The 22,606-nt window shown below is 40.7% G+C and overlaps 1 protein-coding gene across 6 annotated transcripts in view; it reads left to right on the forward strand.

The window, feature by feature from the left end:
* Positions 1-3,887: 3,887 nt before the first annotated feature.
* LOC124389396 (protein shisa-6) overlaps positions 3,888-22,606 on the forward strand; it is a 61,443-nt gene continuing 42,724 nt past the window's right edge. For 3 of the 6 annotated variants that reach the window (XM_046854826.1, XM_046854827.1, XM_046854828.1), the window contains exons 1-4: positions 3,888-4,190; positions 4,715-5,554; positions 7,503-7,663; positions 10,131-10,229. In XM_046854826.1, the coding sequence (XP_046710782.1) occupies positions 5,004-5,554; positions 7,503-7,663; positions 10,131-10,229 (811 nt within the window). In that variant the 5' untranslated portion in view covers positions 3,888-4,190; positions 4,715-5,003. Of the gene's footprint in view, positions 4,191-4,447; positions 5,555-7,502; positions 7,664-10,130; positions 10,230-22,606 lie in introns of those variants that run through there. The other 3 variants (XM_046854823.1, XM_046854825.1, XM_046854824.1) reach the window with 2 other exon arrangements.

Here is a 22,606-nt window from a genome sequence, read left to right on the forward strand (position 1 = left end):
TGTAGGATGTTGATTCAGAGATGCTCGAAGCCTACATATGAAAACATTTCCAATTATTTACTCTTTTTTCATTATATAAGAGCACCTGATTGGATTTTTTTTGTTGCTTTTTTCATGCATATACTTATACTCTTGAACCCTTCACATCAGCTACTGTGTTGCTTCCTGCTGGAAGAAAACTCAGTCGAGCATTAAAGCGCCTGTGTTAGATATTACTATTAAACTGTAACATAGCCGAGCCGTGTTTCGGTTATAGCTCGGACAATCTACAGAAGTGTTTTGTATAGCAGCAACACTTTTCATAACGCGCTCTGGGGAGGTGAAAAACAAAAACGTTATCGTGATGTACCTTTTAGGGAACAGACTCTTATTACCGGCATGGTTCCCTCAAGGGTACTGTTAATGTCCAAAATCATTTCATTTACACGATTGTATAGATTATAAATGTACTTTCGAAAGGGGGACTTGTATGCTGACTTGCATCGGTCGATGTCCTGAGCAAAAAGAAAAGAATTTTATAAATGGAAAAGATTCAAAGAATTCAGAGAATTTGTTTGTTACAAACAATGAGAATATTGTCATAGAAATACGAGAATAAAATCTCAAACGCCAGTGTTTCTTTAATTCTTTAATTTCTTTAATCATCATCCTCATATCAAGACTTTCTCCTTTTCGAATAGCATGCAGATGTAACCATCGATATCCCTGGAGTTGACCAACTGGTCTCCAGACTGCACAAGAGGCAGTTTCCTCAATGTCTCTCAGATTTTTTTTTCTTGTGAATAAATTAGGTTCCGAAAGAACCGCTGAAGTGTCCGCTTACTAAATATACCTCGTGCTGATGTGCCAAAAGACAACTAATTTGCTTATTGCTGAATCCTAAACCTATAGGATTTAACCAAATCCTCCACATCCAATTTATGCAAAACAGTAAAATGTTCCTTGCAATTTTGTAATTTTTCCTTAAAATATTGCCACATTAATTTTTTATTGCTACAATGTTATTTCGAAAATATTTAGACTTTATTCTCAAAATAATTAGACTATTCTCGTAATTTCGACTATATTTTCAAACTATTTTGACTTTATTCTAATAATTTCGACTTTATTCTCAAAATATTTAGAATTTATTTTCGTAATTTTGACTTTTATTCTCAAAATATTTTGACTTTATTCTCAAAATATTTCGACTTTTGTTCTCAAAATATTTTGACTTTATTCTCGTAATTTCGACTTTATTCTCGTAATTTCGACTTTATTCTCAAAATATTTCAACTTTATTCTCAAAATATTTTGACTTTGTTTTTATACTACTGCGAATTTATTCTCGTAAATTTGACGTTTCTATATTTTTCTCAATATTTTACCACTTCAATCATGTATTGCTACGACGTTATTCCTAAAAATATTTATTTTCTTAATTTCTTAAAATTTTTTGACTTTTTTCTTGTCATTTTAACTTTATTCTCAAAATAGTGCGAATTTATTTTCAAAATGTTGACTTGATTCTCAAACTGCTGCTGGTTAAGGTGCTTGGTTACTGATCAGATGGTCGTAGGTTCAAGCCCTGGTATCTCCTAACTACCCCTCTTGGGTCCTTGGGCAAGCTCTGTGCTCCAGGGGGCGCCGTATCAGGCCGACCCTGCGCCCGACCCCCAGTCACGTAGCAAGCTGGGATATGCGAAGAAAGAATTTCACTGTGCTGTAATGTATACGTGACAAATAAAGACCATTCTTCTTCCATTTTATGCAAAACAGCTAAAAGTTTTATATTTGTATTGTAAAAGTATTGCTACGACTTTATTTTCGTAATCTTAGGTGTCTTTTTTTTTTTTTTTTGCAAGCCACTAAAAATGCTGTCGTTATACACAGAATACAACTTGCAGTGAAATGTAAAGCTGATTGGCTGCTCAAGAAATTGTGCATTAGATGAAATGAATCAATTAAAAAAATAAGAGATAATATGAGAAAAGAAGAAAAAAGCATTAGATAATGATAAAAGCAGGAATTCAAAACAGTGCAGATATGTTTAGAGATGCAAAAAGGGAAAGACAAATTGTATGTAATGGAATGACCAGTAAAAACCAGTATGAATGTAAGGTGATGTGTGCAAAAGGACTTTCTATGAAGCAAGACGTTAGCATCAGCCACTGCCAGCAAGGAGATCTCTCATGTTGAGGTACAGTAGGTCTTCCCCTTTTAATTAATTTCTACTTTTCACAACATCTGGGCCTGGATCTCTCTCTGTAGGCTAATGCAGCAGCACGCCTCATCATCTCTCAAGATTGAAGGTAGCATTTAAACAATAAAAACGCGTGCTTTATGGTTTATGGTGTGTGCGTTATGTGTGTTTGTGAGAACCAGCTGTAGCCAATGGAGCTTCTGCGTATAGTATGATTATACGTGAGGCTCCGAGAGGGAACTGCAGATGGAGCAGGCACGGCTGGAGCTTCACGAGCGCACGATTTCAAACCCGAGACGTCCTGTCAGCCGAAGCCTCTTCCATCGGCGCGATGAGAGTGACTGCTTCTGACAGCCGAGCATCTCGACCTGCCAAACGTCTTCGGGCATGGAAAATCGATGAAATGGGTGGAGAATGAAAGAGAAGAAACAAAGAGGAGATAGGGAGGGGGAAAAAAGAAGGAATTAAAAGAGAGGAGGATAGAAAAGCACAAGTGAGAATGATGGAGCAAGGGATGAAAAGAAAGGACTGAGAAATGAGATGAGGGACTGGAGGAGATAAGAAACAGTGGCATGAGAGATTTGGAAATGGTGAGGAGAGAGAGAAATGAAGAGGAGAGAGGGATGAAAGAGAGAGATTGGAAAAGATGACAGACAGGGAATGATAAAAAAAAGCAAGAAAGGGTAAGAGAGATAGGGAAATATGGTATAAATGTGAGATGGAAGGATAAGTGAAAAGAAGGGATTAAAGCCAGGCAGAGAGAAAGGAAAAGAAAGGATGATGAGAATGAGGGACAGGAATAGAGTATGTGAAAGATGAGAAAGAGATAGAGGAATGAGAGATGGAATGAGTCAGTGAGGGAAAGGGGGACAGGGAGAGAGTGAAAGAAGGATAATTGACATGCAGTAAGATAAGTAAGAAAGGTTGGGTAGAGAGGGAAAATAAAAATGAAAGAGAGAGAGAGAGAGAGAGAGAGAGAGAGAGAGAGAGAGAGATGGAAAAGATGACAAGGAGACTAAAATGAGTGATGGAAGGATAAGTAAAAAAGATGGGATGAGAGGTGGACATAGAAGGAGGACAAGACAGAAAGATGAGAACGAGGGACAGAAAAAGAGCGTGTGAAAGATGAGAAAGAGGGAATAAGAGATTAAATGAGAAAGAGAGGGGGTAGGGAAAGATTAAAAGGAGACAAGAATGAGTGATGGAAAGATAAGTGAAAAGAATGGATGAGTGAGAGCCAGACAGAAAGGGGAAGACAGAAAGATAAGAAAGAGAGACTGAGGGAAAGAGAGATGAAATGATAGCGGGAAAGAGAAAGAGAGGGATAGGAGAGATATGGGGAGATAAAAGGATACGAAAACGAGTGATGGAAGGATAAGTAAAAAGGAGGGAATAAATGAGAGATGAGAATAGGGGCAGGAAAAGAGCGTGTGAAAGATGAGAGAGAGAGAGATGAGGACGGAAAGATGGAATGAGAGGGCGAGATAAAGAGAGACAATAATGAGAGATGAAAGGATGGGTGAAAAGAGGGGATAAGTGAGAGCGAAGGAAAAGACAGAAAGATGAGAACGAGGGACGGGAAAAGAACGTGTGAAAGATGAGAGAGAGAGAGAGATAGGGAATGAGAGATGGAATGAGTGAGAGAAAGATAGAAAGGCAGAAGGGGGGCGGGGGGAGGGGGGCGTTGAGTAAGTGAGTGAGGAGGAAAAAAAAAAAAACCACTGCGTTTGAGTAAACAGTGGATGAACTCGTGCCATTCCGTGTCCGTGAACGGTTTTTTTTTTTCGACGCGCGAGAAGAAGACTGTGAGCGGTGCGTGACGGGGCTCGCGCGCGCGGAGACTGACACGTTGGCGCGAGAGCGGCGGCGGGCGACGGCGCTCGGTGCCGTGACGTCAGCAGCGCTCTTAATGATGCAAGGCAGGAGGGCGCGAGGCTGCTGAGACCCCCGCTCACTCAGCGCTCCTCCGCCAGCAGCCGCGCAGCCCAGCGACCACCGCACCGCGCAGGTAAGACCCTGTTTATACCCCTATGCTTTAATATATATATATTATATATTAAATAACAAAACACGGGCTGCGTGCCAAACCGCCTCTTTCTGCACTGCATATGTATTTAAAGGACGCGATCACAAATGGACCAAGTAATGAACACTCGATTACAATTTGGAACGCAGCCAGTGTCCTATAGATCTCTCGATCGCTTCCCAAACCCCCTTTTACGCGTGTGCGCTCTAGAACGCTCTCTACCACCAATGAATACCAAATCACAAAGTGATCACACGTGGAAAAGTGCTTTTTTAATCGTAATGAATAGTACAATGCGTTCAAATCCGAGCCGTGGCCACGGTGCGCCTTTGGCACGGAGGAGGAGTGCGCGCAGCAAATGCGCGTCAAAGCACTCCGTCAGAAGGTACATCTCCTGCTCGCATGATCAACATGTCAATGCGTTTTTTTTCTGCTTTCACTGACGCTCCAGTAACGGTTCGAGTGCGTGTGTGTGTGTGTGTGTGTGTGTGTGTGCTTGTTGCCAGAGCAAGATGACAAGCAGGAGGTAAAAGTTTGCCGGCTCAGAGCGCGCGCTCGTGGAGACGCCGGGACGAGCGATGTGGGTTCATCTCGGAGCCTGGCGCGTCTCTACGGTGTCCATCAAGAAGCACGCGATTCGAGTTACACCGATGGCGGCATGCATGTAGACTGCAATGTCCTTACAAGACTCTTAGGAGAGATGCAGGGAATCTGGAGCTTTGGGACCGTGTAGGACACGAATAGTCGGTGAAGAAAGGTGAAATCAACCAACAATTATAAAAAAAATAAAAAAGGATGGGCCATCCTGCTCCTTGGGCCATCCTGCTCCTTCTGATTTATCTGGACGGGTTGAGTGTGCTGTGCACGTCGACGGCAAAGCGCACGAAAGTGGCACCGCGGCGCACCGCCAAGCCCAAGGAGCTGAACGGCACCGCACCCGCGCCCGCACCCGCGCCCGTTCCCGTTCCCGTTTCCGCGGCGGGACAGAGCCACGACACGTGCCTGGGCTACTACGACGTGAGCGGCCAGTTCGACCGCGAGTTCGAGTGCAACAACACGGACCACCGCTACTGCTGTGGCTCCTGCTACCTGCGCTTCTGCTGCCAGTTCCGCGGGAACCGGCTGGAGCAGCGCACCTGCAAGAACTACAACAAGCCCGACTGGGTGAAAACCGCGGCGCCGTCGCCCGCGCCGACCAGCGAGCCCTACGACCCGAGCGCCGACCAGACCAACACGGCGGTGTACATCACGTGCGGCGTCATCACGTTCGTCATCGCGCTCGGCGTCTCGGCGAAGGTCGCCTACGACAAGGCCACGAGGCCGCCTCAGGAAATGAACATACACAGGTGAGGACTGTGGACACACACACACACACACACACACACACACACCGTTAAACACCTCACCAAATCTACTGTATACAGAAGTGCGCGTAAAAACCCAAATAAACCTGCACCATTCAGTGCAACACTATTTCATAGAGAATTTGCATTGCATAGAATATTTGCATGAATTTAAATATTTGCATTTCTTATTATATGAATATAAAAACCTATTTATGGATATCATTACTTCTTATTTTATTGGCCGATCAAAGCGTTCACCAATAAAGTAACATGCCCAGCTTGAAATGAGAACAAATGGCTTAGGATTTATGATCCTACAGTATATTTGGTTTATTGGAATATTATAATGGATCAAATTGACTAGAAATTTTCACTCTCAGTGTGGGATTCGACAGAGAAATGAGTTATTTGCATAAATGAATTCAATCCCTACATACAAGCAAAATAAAAAACATACTTTCTTATATTTCAGACCCACTTAAATAGCGTAAAAAATATAAACAAATGGCACATACCTATGAAAAGAGCACTGTGAAACTTCAATTTATCAGAAAATCAGAACATTTCTAAGGCCCTCGTCGTTTTTCTATGGAACGACAAATGATGTGTAGGGAGGTCTTAAAAAAAACAGTGAATACTGTAGGTTTTTTCGACTATACAGTTTTTTATCATCTCTAAGCACCAAAAGCTTCTGGCTTCAGAGATAGGAGGTTTCGGACTAAATCGTAACCGTGGTCTTCCTCTTCTGTCGATGTGCTTCTTCCTCACATCACTGCCTGCATGCAATATTAGATGTGGTATGAGCCGGTCGTGACCAGATTCCCAAGCAGAGCACGATATTCTGCGTTATGATGCTTGGTGGTCATCAGTTCTAGTCAAACGCCTTATGGATACGGTCAAGAGAGAGAGAGAGAGGCTTTACAGCTCATTAACTATACTTCAATTCGACTTTCCATTTGAAGTGTTCAATAAAAGCTGATTTTTACAATGGCATGCCCCTGACCGAGTATATCATAAAGCCTCGCAATTCATTTACGAAGGAGAACATGATCTCAGATCGGATTATTCTTCACTGGATAATAGACTATTTCGCTATTTCATAATATGCAAATGAAAACGGGAAAAAAAGGCTGATTAGGTGGTATTCTCCCCCCCAATCATATCTTCCAACTATCATAAACCTATTGCTGTGTGACACAGCGGCAGGATTAGAGGCATGACGGTGCACTAATGATGAAAATGTGTCCATCAGTGAACTCAATAAATCCAGTGTGACAGATAAACGGTGGTGTCACATATATTATTGAATATTTCTCACCTTTTTTTTTTCCTGCTCAGAATCAAGCAAGGTTTAAAGATCCACAATAGATGGTCTCTGATTCCTGTAAACATACATCTTATTGAAAGGAACGCACTTTATATTGCGCCATATTGCATTGCAGCCCATGGTGACGTCTGCGCTTTAAGTGATCGCACTTAGATGGAAAAAAAAATAGGCAAAATCAATGCAAATTTATTTTGAAGGTAAGCTGGTAATAGAGGTGAAGGAGGTTCTAATAGTTGTGGTGTACAGAATCCTTTTCGTGCAAATATTCGAATCGGAGCCAACAAACAAACACGGGCGAATATGAGTGTAATTGGAAAGTGCGGTGTTGACATTTCCATTATGCTAATGGAGCGAAGTGGAGCAAATGGCATACAAAGAGATTGGGTTTGTCTGTGTTTCTAATAAACATCAATAATCTTGAATTATTCCAAGTATGCAACCTATACATGTATGCTACAATGTTTAAATCGATTACATTTATAGAGCCTGATCAGTTTGCTTAAATCCAGGTGCGGTGTACTCGCATAACGGATTGTTGCACTGTGTGAAACCGCACAAGCGGAGGAATCGTAAGTCATTTGTGTTTACAATTTGTCTGTATAATCGTTTTTTTTTTTACAGAGCCCTAGCAGATATTTTGAGGCAGCAAGGACCCATTCCCATCTCCCAGTATGACTGTGAAAACTTTGCGGCAATGAACAGCTCATCCAAAGACGACACTCCGCAGCGGACAGGCTCCAAAAACCACTACACTCCTGTTCACACGTCCAAATCCAATCACGGTAAGATTCCGGACACCACTCATGTTTGTTTCAGGCTTTTCGAATGAACTGGGAAAGTAGTCACGTGAAGCAACGTTCTTGCATGATGTCAGTGTGATAGTACGAGTGCGAAACGTATTTAAAAAGCCGAGCGAACATAGAAAGCAGCGTTGTATTTATTTAAATTGAAGCTCAGTCTAGGTTTTTGCCTGCATCAGTCACAGTGTTAGACTGCTGTGTTAAGCATATCGCCGGAGTTTCACTGTTGTCGAGGTGCCAGACGGGTGTCAGTGGATAATTCGGCAGAACAGTCGAAAACAAGCTAACGTGCTTTCGCGTACGCACTTACGCAGATTCATCTGGCACGTTAACCCCCTCATTCATCGGCTGATTTTCCCAAGCCAAACTCAGGCACATGCAATTTCGAGCAAATCATTTTGGGACGGATTCAAACTGCATGCCGTCATCAGTTCAACACCATTTGCTTCATATAATGGCAATCATTTTGTCAGTTCAGCTATCAATGCTGATCAATGCTGGCATGAGCATTTTACATTTACCAATTGATGTGTCTTCTGCATGGTATTTAATAGATAATGTAATCCATGGTTTGCATATTTAGTCACTGAGGACTGAAGTCTTAGGTGGAGACTATGCAATCCCACATTACACCATCCCACACTAGGAACGAAGCTCGGTTCCGCCTGTTTTCCGAGCTCCAGTCAGTGGTGCGAATGACTGACTTCTCGTTGTGTGTTATGCTGATCTTGGTTGTCCCTGCTGACCTTGTATTGTCATCATGGCACCGAAGGTCAGCTAGGAGAGTGCCTGCACTTGAGACTCTGTCCGACAGTAGATTTACTGAAAGGCTCCGGGGAAATGTGAGTCCATACACATATATATATATATATATATATATGCCCTGGCAGAGGGAGGAATAAACGACAATGCAATCTCATCCCTCCGAAATTTAAAGAATGAATCTTTTCTATACACGCATTATTTGCATTTTTGCACTACTTTCCGATGCCCTTCATATTCTTGCAGACTTGAAACCGACCGAAAGTTTGTCCTTGCTACAGGGTTAATTAGATTGATTAATTGACATCAAATTAATAAAGGAAACAAATGAATTGACAAAGCAGAACGCTGCTTTAAAATATCCTCTTTAAACGATCGCCAAAGATTGATTGTATTGCCGTAGGTCAGTATGTCAGTGACGGTCTCTCCTATGCTAAAAAACACGCGTGAACATTACTACTCAAACAGTGATTTTAATTCATTCAACAAGAGGCTCGCCCACTAGGCACTTTTATAATGATATGCGTTTTCCTCCTCTCGCTTTTTCTTTTTTCTTTTTTAACATCACAGCCTGTTCTCCGGCAATTAAAACGAAAATCGCGCAGGCCGCAATCTCTTTTCTCTGTTTTTCTCTCGATTTTCTCTGGAGGCTCTGAAAAACTCTCGCACACATCCAGAAATGAGGACATTAACACCTGCCGTAGCGGACCCCCGCTTCAGGACATACCTCAGGCAATGTGTTGCATCAAACGCACACACTTGCACTGACAGTACCTTGAAGGTGTTGCCATTTCAAAGTTCCTGTGACATTACTGAAGGCTGAACTTGATTTTTCACAATCCCCTACAGAGATTAATAGAACAGCCAGAGCGTCGCATAGTGCCGCTTTCTAACGAACGCTTCACTGGATCACTCACTTGCTCCCGTCAGCTGCTTGTGGTGATGCTCTAAAGGCCTAGTGTCTGCTCGATACGATGGCTTTGTTCAGTTTCAACCACCCTGTCACACATTTAATTATTTTATACATATGATGTGTCAAAGCTCGGCTGGACCAGCACAAGGCAGTTTGTTCTTGCTGGGGTTTTTTTTTTCTTTTTCTTTGTCCAATTGTTACTGCGGATCATAATGTTTTTTAAAAGCTGGAAAAGTGAAGCTTCCGAAAACAATCTATGACAAGACCAGTCCGCTTTATATTCCACCTTGCTCCATTTCACACGTCCTTTCTAGCCCTGAGCGGTGCTAATAATATCATTTTTATCATTCTTTATCATTCCAGACCATGGAATCAATAATTGTCTAATATCACTGATGTGTCCTCAATCCCATGATGCAATTGAATACTTGATTCAAGAATACTTCCCATTCTTCTTTTGCCACACACCAATTAATCGGCATCGGATTATAAATCCGATGGGTTTATGCTCCCAAATGACATCTGAGGTTATAATCAGAATATCAACATACAGTAGTTTTGTACTACTTTGTAATGTCAGGGAAGAGATGCCACTTCAGGATGCCTGCATGATTCTGATAGCTAAGGTGACACCATGTCTGAATTATGGCCAGTTATAACTCAGAGTGCCAAGGGAATTTTGCATGGCATTCAGCTTCTGTTTAAATGGAAGCTGACTAATTTAAAAGTGCATACGCTCCTTGTAGGTTCTCACTGTCGACTCCCTTATTTCAGGTGGCCACTATTCAAAGGAGAGTGGCCGCGGCGGAGGACACGACCTTCACAACTTCATCTCGTCCGGCTTCGTGACCCTGGGGAGAGGCCATGCCAAAGGTAACGCTATGCTTCTTGTTTAAAAAAACGAAGCAATCTCCAGCCATATCGGACTCACTGTAATATTTTATAAAAAAAATATTCGGGGTATTTATTTTTAATGCTTTGCAGAGTGTAATATACTCAGGTTCATTACCAGCACAGGGCTATTAGTGAGATAAAGCCCAGCTCTTATAATCAGTACTACTGAGTGATGCCTGCAGATCAAGTGCTTGTTCCTTTACACTATGCAAATGTTTGACAAACACTTAACTCGCTTTTCTTTTTCTTTTTTTTTTTTTTAAACCAACAAATGATTTACATAATCGTAATGTTAGAAAGCAGGTAAGATCACACAGTTTATTATATAATTCCAAATCTAACATTTTTCACCCCAGTGAACAATTATAGATAGATAGATAGATAGATAGATAGATAGATAGATAGATAGATAGATAGATAGACAGACAGACAGACAGACAGACAGACAGACAGACAGACAGACAGAGACACATATTTTTCTTTCTTGTTTTTCTCGTGGTCATGACTTAATTTTCTATTGATCTCGACATAACAAGTTGTTTTCTCGTGATCACTACATAACTTTCTCACCATAACAAAACTTGTTTTCTTATCATGACTTCCCAAATCTGGAATTTGTAACCCGTGATCAATTATTGATACAGAAGTTCTAAGAGGGCATGCATAGCAATATATTTTGCTTTCTTGCCTTCTTGTAATCACGACCTCATTTTCTCGTGATCTCGGCATAGCAAAAGTTGTTTTCTCGCGATCTCGAAATAACGAGATATTTTCTCATTATCATGACTTTCCAACTCTGACATTTTTACCCCCAGTGATCAATTATAGATAGATACAGAAGTCCCAAGGGGCCATGCACAGGACATTATTTTCTCACCATAACAAAAGTTGTTTTCTCGCGATTTCGACCTAGCAAAAGTAGTTTTCTTGTTATCATGACTTAATTTTCAGAATAACAAACATTGTTTCTTCATGATCAGTACTTCGGATTAAGATTCGACACGTTCTAGAGGCAGCATCATCGCAGCATTACGGATGATCGCATTCTCTGTTGCTGTACGATCAAGATTTCAGGCACCAGCTCCATGATTTCCATTTTCCCGAAATACAATTACGTCATGAGAATAAGAATTTTAACAGTGCGATCACGAGAAAACTAAACCGTAATAACGAGAAAACAACTGTTGTTATTCCCATGATATACTGTACACCAGAAACATTCACAAGGCGCGAGATTTGCTCGCGATACTATCATGGCGTGAGAAAACGTGTTTTGATTTTGAGATCACGAGAAAACTGATACATAACAAGTCACGATAACGAGAAAACAACTGCCGGGATCTTGAAAACAATAAAGCCGTGATATAACAGAAAAACAACTTTTGTTAAGGCGAGACAATTACGTCGCGATCACGGAAAAAACGACTCGTTACGCTGCGTTCGCGAGAAAACAAAAAAAGAACAAAAGTTATAATGCATTAACTCTTAGGGCTTCCAGAAATAGAGGCTAGAATGTAATATTCATGATTTCCTATGACTGTTATATAGACAATAAAGCAATGAACCATACCTCCTGATGTAAATCTTTCTCATTTACAGAACACATATATGGAAATATTGTGTGCAGCACGATAACAGCGGTCTAATGTTTCCATCGAACACTGAATAATTGGCAAACAGAACACGTCTCTAAGCAAAAACCTACAGCACGCCATGAATAAAACCCTATAACTGAATTGCACCCAAGGAGAAAACACGTCACTGGTTGAATATTTGTTGCAGGAGAGAAGGATTCGCTTTCAGGCTTCACCAGCTGGTACTTCCAGCCGCCATAAAGCATTACGGGGCGAGAGCTGGGGCTTCTCTGAGTAGTGTCCATTGCCTACATAAATCAAGAGCTCCCCTAGAAATAAAGCATCATAGATCATGCATCCATGTGAGCCGGAGGAGAAAGGAAAGGCGTGAGCTGCATCCCAGCCAGCCTCCATTAGGTACCATTTATCTGCCTGCATTTATTTATTTATTTTGTTTGTATGCGACTACAAAGCAATGAGCTGAAATCCATTTCTTTTTTGTTTTGCCGTGACTCATTCGCCCCACCACTCTACCCGGGTGGTTTGTTTTTGCTTTCCGTATATTTAAGTGCCCCCTTTTTTTTTAGTTCTTTCTTTTTCGCCAAGGCCTATTCACCCGTGCGCCACCACGACAGAAGTGCTAGTTATTTTTAGATACGCTTGACGAAGTAGCGCAGGTATTGGTGTGTTTCCAGACTACGTTTTTTTTAAGACACGGCCACAATCAACGCTCTCCTATGAACGTAGTGCTACTGGCTGTGCAGCTTTCAAAATCTATTTTTTTTCCGGCTACTCCATTGTGAAATGTTCCTTTCTGGCCCATCCTATAAAGGTCAGCTTTGACTCGATGCATAATGCAAAATCGTTTCGACGGAGCCGAAATCCTTGAACATCAGACCGAGCGTTCTTTTTTTTCCTCCCTCTGTAATACTTGCTTTTAGACCGTCGGACGTCACAGAGAGGTAACGACTAGCTACGAAAGCTTGGCTTTTAGTGTTGTTCTCAACGAAAGTGGACCTATGGTGCAATGGTATCCACCATATTAAATAGTTTTCCTTCTTGGCATCCTCTTCATTCGCTGTCTCTTCCTTTAATGGACTTCAGACAGCATCTTGTCATCCTGCCCCCAGGCTGCTTGCTATTTCCATTCTTTAAGTGGAAACCAGTCGAGATCCTAGCAAACTTAACTATCGATTACAGACGCTATTTTTACGGCATTACACATTGAAAATCCTTCTGATGCAAGAATCAAGGGAAACGGGCAACCCCGAGACATTTCTATTTATCTTATCTTCACTCAAGCAAGTAAATTAAAACTTGTAGCATGTGCACAAGGGAGATTTTTGAGGGGAAGCTTAATATTAAATAATTTCCACTTCGTTTTTTTGCCTAATTATACCCAGAGAGTCGTTTGTAGCTCAAAGGAAAAATGCTAGGAATGTCAGAACAAGGGCGATATGAGCTTCATGTTCTCTACATGCTTCGCATGTGGACGCTCACAGAGCACAGCGCACCTCAAAGAACTTGACTCGTCCTTCCTTTTTGACCTGTAGCGTGGTGCTCTTTCTTTTTCCGCTCGTTCAAATGCTTTTCATCTCAAAGGGTTCTTATCTCCGGGGTTGAAACGTTCTGCTAGGAGTCTTCAAACCAGAAACCAGATCAACAATGCGTTCTCCGTAGAATTTCCTTTTCGCGCCACCCTGTTCGATTTTAGCCGCGAACGCGGTACGGCGCTAATTATTATTCATTAAACCAGCACGTACAAACTGCAATGCTCATAAATCTTAGATTCAGACGTTGCTGTTCAGACGTACTTTTCCGATGCGTCATTCATGGGCAGGAGGGGGGAAAAAAAGCCGCGATTGGTTTGTCAGACTCTGACCTTTGCTTGTGCTTCGTGAATATAGAATAGCTCCCTGAAGAAAGCTGCTCATTCTTTTCAAGATACTCTTATCAACATTCAGTCTCACTTTCAATAGACTCGCACCCTCATCCGTCAGCGCACGCAATCGGGCACTGCCATCAGCCCAGGCGGCGAGGGCGAGGGAACAAGACTGCGGCAGCACGTTCTTATGGGATCTCCTTTGTCTTGCGCTGGCCCGAAGAAGCGGTCCAGGGGACGCTCGGCCCGGTGAATCACTCACCATTCAGAACAGAATTCCCCGAAGCTGTGCACACACTGGTAGAATTTAATGAGGATCAGCCATCTGTTCAGGATGCTTTTAGAAGAAACTTGCTCCAGCGCCTCCTCTTATTGCTTTCGCCGAAAGTAGCGAAGCGCCACATTTCAGCCATCCATAACTGTCCACATGCATCCTCCATCTCTGGCGCGTTTCTCCATTCCTCCACAGTTTCGAGAAAACACCATCTTCTATAAGAGCCGATCGGGTAATGAAAAGGAACCAGAGCTGACTCAGATGAAGTGGGTTGGATGAGATGATTTGAGAATTGAGAAGTGCTGATTGAAAGTTTTAGAGCGTTGCTCTTTACAATCGACATCATTTCTGGAAACAAAGTAACACCGTAACCAAAGGTTTGAAGAAAGCATGCAGATTTGCTTACACATCAAATATACATGACTCGGTGACTTCATCAGTGAATCATTTGTAATAGATAGGATGTATGAATTGACTTATCGGAACAGTGAAACCGTATAGGGACATCGAGCAGCTGCTGTAGAAAACGCTTGGGTTTTAGGACAGTAAAGAAGTGCAGTAAATGTGATTCACGTAGCTTTTTTTACATATTTGTACTTTACTGAAGCATTTCTATTTGCCGAGACTTAAACTTCATTTCACTACATTTCAAAGTCAAATATCTTCCTTTTTACTCAACTACATTTCGAGAATCAGTTCCTTTTCATTTATAAGCGGATTAAAACTGAACTTGTCAAACACGCAGCAATCCACCAATCAGGGTAAAGCGCTTTGTTTTGATGAGCTCAGCATGAACATACAGTTCAGCGTTCAACAGCAAGCAGAACATTTTGAGAGTAAGAAATGCTGGAAGAAACTAGGGCCCCAACTAACGATTATTTTGCTATTCGATTAATCGGACGATTAATCTTTCCGTTTTAATCGATTAATCATGTTTATTAATTTTTTTTATGTTTTGCTGATTATTACTATATCAAACCCTAATTCAGAGTATTTATGTGTGTATTTAAGAAATGCAAAGGCCATAGTGAGTTTAACTATCTTTCATTTAGACATTTTAAAGCTTATAGTTGCTGCTTGTTACGAAGTGCATAGGAGATTTCTCCTTTAAATGAATTCCCTCATGCTAGGTTGTTCCTTTCTGTTAAAAATCAAATAAAAAGTAATTGCGCATAAAAGGTGAAGCAATAATTTTTTTAAATCAACATTTGTGTTGTTTTTTGCAGATGACAAGTTGACAACTATGCTTAAATAATCAATACATAACACATTGCTTTGCCAATTTTTGTTTGAAAAATAATTTTTTTCAGTTGTGAAGCATCTAGAATACATAATTCATTAAATGTTATATAATAATTCAATGATACATGCGTAAATTAAATATAATGAACAAACAATTACACGATAGCACTTTATTAAACTCTAGCATTTTCACATGATGAGGATTATATGGTTTTTGCTCACGTGCTGATGTTTCGCCTTGACACCAGTGTGTTTTCTTTACACGTGCTTGTGCATTATTGTGGTACTTCCATACCACACAAGCTCCGCTTTGCATAACTTGCGAGTTCTTTGTTGCGTTAAATATAAACTGCTCCCGTGCCTAGGATGACTTGTGACGCACACTTTTTCCTGCTGCCGGTTGAGCTGTACTCTCCGCCTTTTACGCAATTACGCTAACCCGTAACTTGGGCAGCCCAACTAATCGATGATAAATGATTTATTTTAATAATGATTATTAAAAAAATGTTTTCGATTTAACGAAACTCCTGACTCTAACTTTCCACAACACCTGTGGCCTTTTTTTTGGGCTCATTTAATAGATATCAATCAGTGTTTGACTTATTAATATCATTTTATTAATAGATCAGTGTGCTGAAAGCAACGTTAGAGTCTTTTCACAGAAACTGAGTGGATTAAGCGAAGAGTCTTGTGACAGAAACTATAATAAGAACATAATAGCCGTAATAAATCAAAGTATGTTGGATACTTAAGTACATTTGAATGAAATACTTTTGTACTTTTACTCAAGTGAAAGTTTAAAGGGACATTTTTACACTTACTGGAGTAATATTTGTACATTATCTACATAATCATGGACAATATTTGACGACATGCGTCGTCTTAAAGAACATGAGCGATAAGGACACTCATCATAAGAGATCTTTAATAAATGTAAGGGATTTATTTATGATCCCAAAGCCATTACTGCATCCTGCATTGTTCCTAATGGAGGCCAGAAAGCGGGTTGAGGCATAATTGGAGTTTATTTTACGGAAATACGTGCCGTTATTCAATTTCCCCGCCATAATGGTGCATGACATATTGGCATATATTGGAGGGATCTGTTACCATTCAATAAGCCTATTTTTATTCAAGAAGGGTAGATGAGTGGATTACCTGTCCGCACTTGAAAACAGATGACTGTTTGCAATTGGCCAGGATGTTGGTGTGTTCGAGTGGATTTCATCATTTGCTCTTGAAGTGAAGTGTGCACAGATGATTTACGAACGGTGGCTTTTTTTTGCGTCGTACGTCGTTGGATTTTGTGGAACTGTGAGTGGGTGTATCTTCATCTCTCTCACACATATATGTATATATATTACTCCTGAAAGATAAAGTGTGTGTGTGTGTGTGTGTGGCTTGGTTTGGCGATGAGATTGGAGCTGGTGATTTTCTTCAGTGGGCAGGTGACTTGGCTGGTGCTGTCAGAATCCTTACCAGAAAATTCATTATGCTGACAGCAAACAGGAAATGCGTCCCGCTGTGCCCATAAACAGCAAAGTCTCTAAATGTCAGCTCAGTCGTCCTCTGGCTCCTCTGGTCCAGCTGTCTCACTCAATACCCCCTGTGTGCTGAGAGGCCTGTCTCCAAAGCTTGGAGGGAAATGATAGTGAAGTCACTTTCGATATCTCCATAACGTCGCCTCACCACTCTTGTTTCCAGCTCGTACAGGGCGCAGCCTCTATAGAAGCTATAATCTACGATAAAGGGAAATGCATATAGTTGCTTGGAAAGAGATTTTATAGTCTGCTTTATATTATAAATATGCACATCAGTTCTAGACAGTTACAGATCAATGAAAAAAAGGTTCTTCCCAGCTACATTTCTCTGTATTGTGACTTGAACTAGATCAATTCTTGGATGTTTTTTTCCCTGCTGTCCCCTGAGTGTGACCATAAGACCACTTTAGAGGTGGCATTTCACTGAAGTACTTGCTGAGCCTTGAAATCCACAAAAGCTAGTGGTAATGTATTATAGAACGTGTGTGGGGAGGGGAAAAAATGCCTATAACAACCTCTGTATAGCGCAGCTAGACGCTATACCATAGTCACACTTTCCCGAAAATTGGCTTTCATTCTATTCATCCAGCTTTTTTTTACCAAACGTGGAATGATTTCCTGCTCAGTTCTTGTTGAGACTGGTCACTACCCACTTACAGCACGATGAGTGCAAAATGGTTTGAAAAACCAATAAGAAGTCTCACAGGAAACGGGGTGGCAGACTCGTTTCACTCCTGGTTCATATTCTTCCTTTCGATTCGCGCGACTGGATTTTTCTCGCCTGCTTTACGGCGTTGGGTTCCGTCTATTCTCGCGGAAATCAAAGCGGTTTGCAGTCACAAGCTGCGACATGCCCGTGGAAGGACAGCAGCTGTGATTTTATGCTCTGTTTCACTTTGAAATTGAGTGTGTGTACCACTAATGTGTAATTCTTTTCCTTTCAAAGTTAAAAAATTGTTTCCGAAGTGAATTTAAGGACAAAAAACACATGAACCTTAATATACACCGATCAGGAAAAACTTTATGAGCACTGACAGGTGAAGTAAATATCACTCATTATCTCCTCATCATGGCACCTGTTAGTGGGTGGGATTTATTAGGCAGCAAATGAACATTTTCCGCTTCTCCCATTAGGGGTCGCCACAGCGGACCATCTGCATGTTTAATTTGGCACATGTTTTTACGCTGAATGCCCTTCCTAATGCAACCCTCCCCATTTATTCGGGCTTGGGACCGGCACTAAGGCTTGTGCAATCCTAATGGCTGGGGTTGGTTCCCTGACCGGGGATCGAACCCGGGCCGCAGCGGTGAGAGAGCCACATCCTAACCACTAGACCACCAGGGAACCTCCAAAATTTAACATGTTAGAAGCAGGAAAAATGGGCAAACCTTAGAATTTGAGTGAGTTTTACAAGAGCCAAATTGCGACTGGGTCTGATTCAGTCTGATTCAACAGACGAGTTACTGTAGCTCAAATTGCTGAAGTAGTTCATGCTGTTAATGGTCAACGGGTCAGGACTGTTTTGGCTGCAAAAAGGGGACCAACACAATATTAGGCAGGTGGTCATAATGTTATTCCTGATCTGTGGCCATAAACTTACGCCTGATCAGTGTATCTTTTTCCCCAATGGGGAGGCAACGTTTTATTAGAGCCTATTAGAGTCCTCTACAGCAGTCGAAACATAAATAGCTTTTCGCGCTAATTTCCCTCATGTCCACTTGTTATATATTACCATTATGAATCCGTGTTCCATATATGTTTTCTAACTGAGTAAGAATACCCGCCTGACCCGTCATCAACACTTTTATTATTCTAATCATTGCGATTATTTTCGACGAGGTACTTACGTGCACGGTTGGCTTAATCGGCGTACTTAAACTTTACGTCCTTATTAACATTTGCAGCCTTTAGCCGAAAAGAAAAACCCAAAAGAAAATGCGTACACGTTTCTATAATGACACGTGACATGTCTCATTGGATCATTATTCACACATGTAGAGTAGACATTAAACAAACCTTTGTGAGCAGCTATATTTAACAAATCAGAGGGACAATAAAAATATAATAACAATAATCACTCTCAGTTTCTCCACAGCTGGTCGGTCGTGTCTACATTTTTTTTATAATTATATTGTTGAATTTCTTACAAGAATTCTGACAGAGTGTTTTTGTGTTTATCGAAAGTTTAGTGTGTTTCTGTTGAAACTGGCGTGCGACTTCACGCCAAAGGTGTTGAGGGTTTGTAGTGATGTGCTTGGGATCAGAATGGAGGTTGAGAAATCTCAGGTACTTTCAGTCAGAGATGTGTCAATAGCAGGGATTTGCAGTCGAAACTGTGTTTCACTGTATAACAGTTAAGGCTACACACTCTCAGCCAGTGATAAAGACATTACCCACAATGGCCTAGACTGGGATGGAAAATAAACTTCCTTTTTTTTTTCTTATTTCTATCAATCCTGTATACTTTTTGTAATAGCCACCATTTTTCCAGGCTAATGTTACAGTAATGGATTTGTTTTTTTCTTAAACGGATTGAAGCGAATTCATCTTCCTGATGGTATTACATGTAACAAAGCCGCGATTTAATGAACCCCGCCTGGCCCGATGTACAAGGTGACTTTTCCATCGTCAAAACCGAGCGATAGAGATTATCCACGAAATAATAATCGGCGAAAAACGAAAGTAGGCGAATCCGAATCATCCGAATTCCTATGGGGATTTCCTTGACCTTATGTTATGTTCCCCACATGCGAGGCAATCTCTCGTTTTCATTTGTGATCTATTATTCATATGGAAGCGGCAGGAAAGAAAGACAGAAGGCAGATCGCTGTTATTCCTCCGTCTCTTCTCTCCTCTTTCCCATTTCGCTCTGAGGCACTATTGTACGGGCACGCGGAGGCTCTTTGTTGTGGGTGCGAAATTCCCCGCGCTTATCTGGAAACTAGGCTTGTCATCTTAGGCGAAAGCTTCTCTGGGTTTTATACAGGAGACGATGTGCGTGTGCATGAAATCAGTGATGGCTGGTCAGGGTATTGAATTCCAGGACTTATTATTATTATTATTATTATTATTATTATTATTATTATTATAAAACCATTAGAATTAAACCGTAGAGCACGCACTGTATAGACTAAAGAGTAAAACAAGTGTACATATTTAATGAGGCATTAGTATTTGCACAGCCTAATGTGTGTTCCAAGTCCATAATCATGACGTCTCTTTATAATTGCAAGAAGAGCCATGATTATCGTTTAGCGTTAACTAGCTTTTTTTTCCGAACTAAGAGACCGAAAATGTACAGGTCAGACATTGAATTTAGCTTTTTAGCTTTCATGGGAAGTGTGGAAAGCAGATATTAAAAGTGAATTATGGAGAAAGCAATCCACCTATTTGTATTACTCTTGCTATTATATTTCATGTGCATCCTCTCATTCAATGCTGATGACTGTGATGGATGTGACAGCTCCATTACTCTCCCCAACAGGCTGTAAATCCGAGGTGGGGCTTCATGAAGTGTAAACACAACATTCATAATAGGCTGTGTGAGCCTGAAGACCTGCCAAGAAAGCCCAGGCTTAAAAAAAAAAAAAAAAAAAAAAGGCCATTTTAATGCAAAAAAGTGTAGATTCAATTTAAATTATTTGTATAGCGATTTTTACAAGGGACATTGTCTCAAATGTATAGAAAGTTGTATAAAAGAAAGTGTAGGTTTATTGCCTTTACACAGATAAGGTTTTACAGCAGCTTTACACAGATATGGTTTGTATAAAAGGTTTTATAAAAGTGCGAGGTGGAGACTAAAAAAGCTGAGGTATATACTGTGTGTGTGTGTGTGTGTGTATATATATATATATATATATATATATATATATATATATATATATATATATATATATATAAATATATATATATATAAATATAAATATAAATATATATATATATATATATATATATATATATATATATATATATATATATATATATATATATATATATATACCTAATTTTGGACTATAAGCCGCTACTCTTTTCCCCACGCTTTGAACCCTGCGGCTTAAACAATGAAGCGGCTAATATATGGATTTTTCCTGGGCAAACTTCAAGCCAAAAAACTGAACCCCATAACATTAGACCAATGAAATTGTGAATGGGTTCAGGTGAATCAATGAAACTCTTTATATTAAATCAGATTTTTTGCTAAGGTTTGCATATGGTGTTATCAATGACAGCTTTCCCAAAATGATAACATAATAAATATTCCAATAAATCGCCTTGTTTTCAATATCTCGATGTATCGTAACATATCGAATCGTGATATGTATCGTATCGCCAGAATCTTGCCGATACAAAGCCCCACTCTTCCTGTGAATATTTTAGCACTAAGGACAAGCCAAAAAAATATAATACAAAATGAAAAACCTATTCAATCCAGACAGGGCTTATGTGTGCATATGGCTTTTTTTGTTCGCCCCTCTTACTGCGTAAAGGTTGTGTGAAAAGCAGGAAGGTCAGTGATGGGGAACTGCATAGCTGGAGCACTTCGTTTCCGTTATACCTGACTGAAGCAGGCTGTGAGTAATTGCCTCATTACAGTTCACATTGGCTGCCATCTTGGAATTACACCAAATCGTTAAAAGATTTAGGAAGGACGTATGCACCCTTGAGAAAAAAAGGGAAAAAATAAATCTTTCTATAGAAGATTTGTAACCGCGACAAATTAGAAATTTGATAACGTTCGGTACAGAGATTATACAACATATCCTATTAGATGCATCACCCGGCTAATAGGCCTCAAGCAGCTCTTGCAGCTCTGACTAACTTGCCAAATGCCCTTGGAGGCCACAGGTGTTTTTCTTCCCGCATCACATTGATTCGATGCGCTTGTTACATAATTGACAGCCTTTTACAGTGGTAATAAATGCTGCGAGATCCAATTAGTACGTGTATCGAGGAGGGGGCTGTGGATAAAGCACTCTGAGTCTGTTGATCTGACTCCTGCTGGGAGCCTCCTACAATTCTGCACGATAATGGAAGTTGTGTGTTTATAAAATGAAGGCAATGAATCGACGTTTTTTTTTTTTTTTTTATGTTTGTGCAATCGAATTAGAAAAAAAAGGCAGATTGAGACACAAATGAGGCTGATGTAATCCCTCCTCATATTGCCGTAATGTTAGTTTTTGGTTGAAAATCCTGAGTTGCAGATGTCCAAATCAGTCGAACGTATGGGTTTTTTACAAACGCTGCTTTTATCTCATGGAAAAAAGATATAGGCATGCAGTGCGGAGAGTGACGATTTTGTAAAATGAGCTTGTTTATGGGGGTTCTGGAATATACCGTGTATGAATGTCGACAGTAATAAGACATATGTTTTAGTCACAGTCGTATTCCCTTGGTTCTAGTGAGGCACTGCACTTTTCTGAAGAAGCTCTAAGAATTTTAATGCTGACAGTAAGAGATAGGTAGATGTTAACATAAAAGCTGTCAGAAGGCATATCTGAGATGACACGCTGTGTTGGGAGGCTCTCTGCGGATTGGTAATGGAAGAAAACGAGTGAGATAGACGCTCAGAAAGAGAAACCCCACCGGCCACCATGTATAGCTGAGACAGCTTTGTGTTGAGCCTTTAAACGCACTTCTCAAAAGTAGCGTTTTGCTATTGTGTCAAGTCCAAAGGAGAATGTGGACGACTGCGGATAACATTCTGTCTGTACGTGTTTTTTTTCCTCCTAGAAATGAAATTTATATGTGAAAAGAAAAGGCTTTTTTTTTTGTCAGAGATGAATATGATTCTCAGCATTGTTCAGACTTTCCATTGCTAAGTGCACGCCCCTTTTGTGAAATA

Source organism: Silurus meridionalis, chromosome 7 (assembly GCF_014805685.1).
Source record: "Silurus meridionalis isolate SWU-2019-XX chromosome 7, ASM1480568v1, whole genome shotgun sequence".
Classification (NCBI taxonomy): Eukaryota; Metazoa; Chordata; class Actinopteri; order Siluriformes; family Siluridae; genus Silurus; species Silurus meridionalis.